This window comes from Propithecus coquereli, unplaced genomic scaffold (assembly GCF_000956105.1).
Source record: "Propithecus coquereli isolate 6110/MARCELLA unplaced genomic scaffold, Pcoq_1.0 Scaffold353, whole genome shotgun sequence".
Lineage (NCBI taxonomy): Eukaryota > Metazoa > Chordata > Mammalia > Primates > Indriidae > Propithecus > Propithecus coquereli.
Genome location: NW_012149208.1, coordinates 2,458,634 through 2,461,625, shown reverse-complemented (window position 1 = coordinate 2,461,625; position 2,992 = coordinate 2,458,634). Strand labels below are relative to the sequence as shown.

At 37.4% G+C, this 2,992-nt stretch overlaps 1 protein-coding gene across 3 annotated transcripts in view; it reads right to left on the bottom strand.

The window, feature by feature from the left end:
* Positions 1–2,992, bottom strand: part of AFF4 (AF4/FMR2 family, member 4) — a 61,712-nt gene that overhangs the window by 30,131 nt on the left and 28,589 nt on the right. For all 3 annotated transcript variants that reach the window (XM_012651346.1, XM_012651348.1, XM_012651347.1), the window contains one exon: positions 1,350–1,436. In XM_012651346.1, the coding sequence (XP_012506800.1) occupies positions 1,350–1,436 (87 nt within the window). The remainder of the gene's footprint in view (positions 1–1,349; positions 1,437–2,992) is intronic.

Here is a 2,992-nt window from a genome sequence, read left to right as displayed (position 1 = left end):
AATAAATAATTTTCTAGACCGTAAAATTTAAAAAACAAGAATCTAATAGGACACATATTTGCAGAATGCATAACAAATTATTAGAATCTAGAATGCAAACAAAAACAACACAAAACGAAACAAAAACCCTCCGAAAAACAAAAAGCCCTCCTAAAACTCATTAGGTAAAAGATGTAACCCCAAAGGGCAGCAGGAATGGCCAAATTCATCCACAAAAAAAAAAATCACAGAGATGACAAATGTGTAAGGATGGTGAACCTCACTAGTAGTCTAGGAAGCGGAATGCCATGCTTCACTCAAAAGATTGTTGCTTAATAACATTAAATGGTGGTGTGCATGTGAGAAATAATACGTAATGCAAGTGGGCGTATTAGCTGGTACAAATCCTATCACGTAACTATTCAAGTAATTAGTCAGAACATATATTAAATATATACTCTCAATACTCAGCAATTCTGGTTTTTGCTTTTTACCCTATAGAAAATCATATGCACAGAAGAAGGCATGAACAAAGATACTCACTAAAGAAATGTTTATAGAAACACTTGGTAACAACTTCCATACCAAAGAGAAATGGCTAAATAAATAGGATACATTTATACTATGGATACAATTTAAAAGAAATGAAATACTTCTATGGGATAACATGTAAAGGTCTCCAAGACCTATTGCTGACTGAGTAGAGATACAGAACAGATATCTGTGTAGAAATAAATGAGAAAATGCTTATAGGTAATGATTACGTACACAAGTACATACATGCATATAAAGAGACTTGTAAAGGTACGTATGAACGGAGCTCGGGTGAGATGGAGGGCAGAACTAGGGAAAGGCTATTATTAGGGGTCCTGATCAAACTTTCACAAGCAGAATGTATTTTTTTATTATCTGTGTAATTATAAATTAATGTTTAAAAAAAAAATCAAGGCTGATTTTAGATGAGCTTGGAACTGTCATCTGAGGAACTTCTTTCCACAGAACATAGTACAATTGCCATGTCCTACAGAAAGGTTCTTCAAACAATGGTTTGAGAAGCCCTTACCACCTCTGGTCTGGAACACTACAATAGTTTGTAAGAAACATCAATGTCTTTTAAGTCTCTCCCCCATAATGCCTTCAAAGCTTTCTTAAGTACCTCTCCATTCAAGATGCTCTCAATTCCCTTACCCTATTTAATTACCTTCATAGCAATTGTCACTACCTGAACTTACCTACTTATTCACTTATTGTCTCTCTCCCACTACAATGGGAATGGCAAGACAATTTTAAATTCATATGATTTTAGTCAAGCCATTTAGAATTTTATTAGAATTTTCTTATAGTATCAAAGACACATTTTATTTACTTACCTTAGTTGGAAAAGGAAATTTGGAAGGTTCTGTTTTGCATGGTGTATGAATAGCCGTTAGAGGGGGAGGCCATGAATGCGTCATCTCCTGAAACGTAATTATTACAGTTTGTTTTCAACCAGGTCAAGGATAAAAATTATACAGTTAAAACCAGATGTGTATTTATAAATACTGGTTTCATGATTGCTCCTCCAAAATTCTACATATTTAGTTAATAAATATTAATTAAGCACAACTGTGTGCAAGGCACTATGGGGAAGGTAATAGGAAAATAAATAACACTCCTGGCTTTGAGGAGTTTACAGTTAGGATGATGAAACCTGTGAATATTTACAGAAATCGGCCTGTAATCAAACATAAGGCACACAATGAAACACTACTAAGGAAGAGCGTTGCTGTGGGAGTGGGAGCAAGGGAGCAATGACAAGGCAAACAGCTGGCATGGGTTGTTTACCTTCACCGGGCCAGACACTGCTGAGTGTTTTACATGCTTGTTACTCACTTAGTACTCACAATGACATTATGAGGTAGATGCCATTATTATTCTAACTCTGTTTAGGGTAAAATGAAGCAAAGGTTAAGTTACCTATTCAAGGTCATATGCTTAGTAAATAATGGACACAGAATTTCATCCTATGAAGTCTGGCCATGCACTAATAGGAAAATTTTGTCGGATGAAAAAGTCAGAAGAGAGGTTTCAAGAGCACATGAAAAGGAAGACAAACAAGGCCCTAAGTCTGACTTCACTCAATGCCTTCTGTCTAATCCTATGCCACGTAGCCCAAGTGAGGTTTAGGTAAGATTACAATGTGTATGTTAGAGGAGCCAGAGAGAGAAGTATCAGAATAAGGAGGGAGAATTTTATCTCTGGCATTTAGTTCAAAGTAAGCCATCAGGTAGGATTGAGAAAATACATAAATTAAAGGTGATATAACGCCTAGGAATTTATCCTATAGCTATACCCATACAGCTTTGTAAAGATACATGTTTAAGGGGCTCACACTTTAAAAATGGAAACAATCTAGGTATTCAATGTGAAAGTTGTCAGAATCAAAATGGAGTCACTAATGTTTAAAGAAAAAAAAAACCGAGAGAGCTGGGAAAGGCCATGAAGAGAAGCTTCTCATGCTTACAAGCCTGATAAACAAAAAAGACTACAAAAACCACAACCTTGCACAAAGGTTGTTGAAACATAACACAAAAACATACTTCTGCAAGGACATCTGCCCAGCAACTGTCTGTCCAACCTTGGACTGGCATCCCCCTAATTACTAATCTTTGCAGCCAAGGGTAATTATTTCAATAACATTTATGTAATCCTCCTCATTTTCTTCCTTTAAAAACCTTTCTCTTCGGGCCGGGCGCGGTGGCTCACGCCTGTAATCCTAGCACTCTGGGAGGCTGAAGAGGGTGGATCCCTCAAGGTCTGGAGTTCCAGACCAGCCTGAGCAAGAGCGAGGCCCCGTCTCTATTAAAAAATAGAAAGAAATGATCTGGACAACTAAAAATATATATATATGTGTATAAAAAAAATTAGCCGGGCATGGTGGCGCATGCCTGTAGTCCCAGCTACTCAGGAGGCTGAGGCAAGAGGATCGCTTGAGCCCACGAGTCTGAGGTTGCTGTGAGCTAGGCTGACGCCA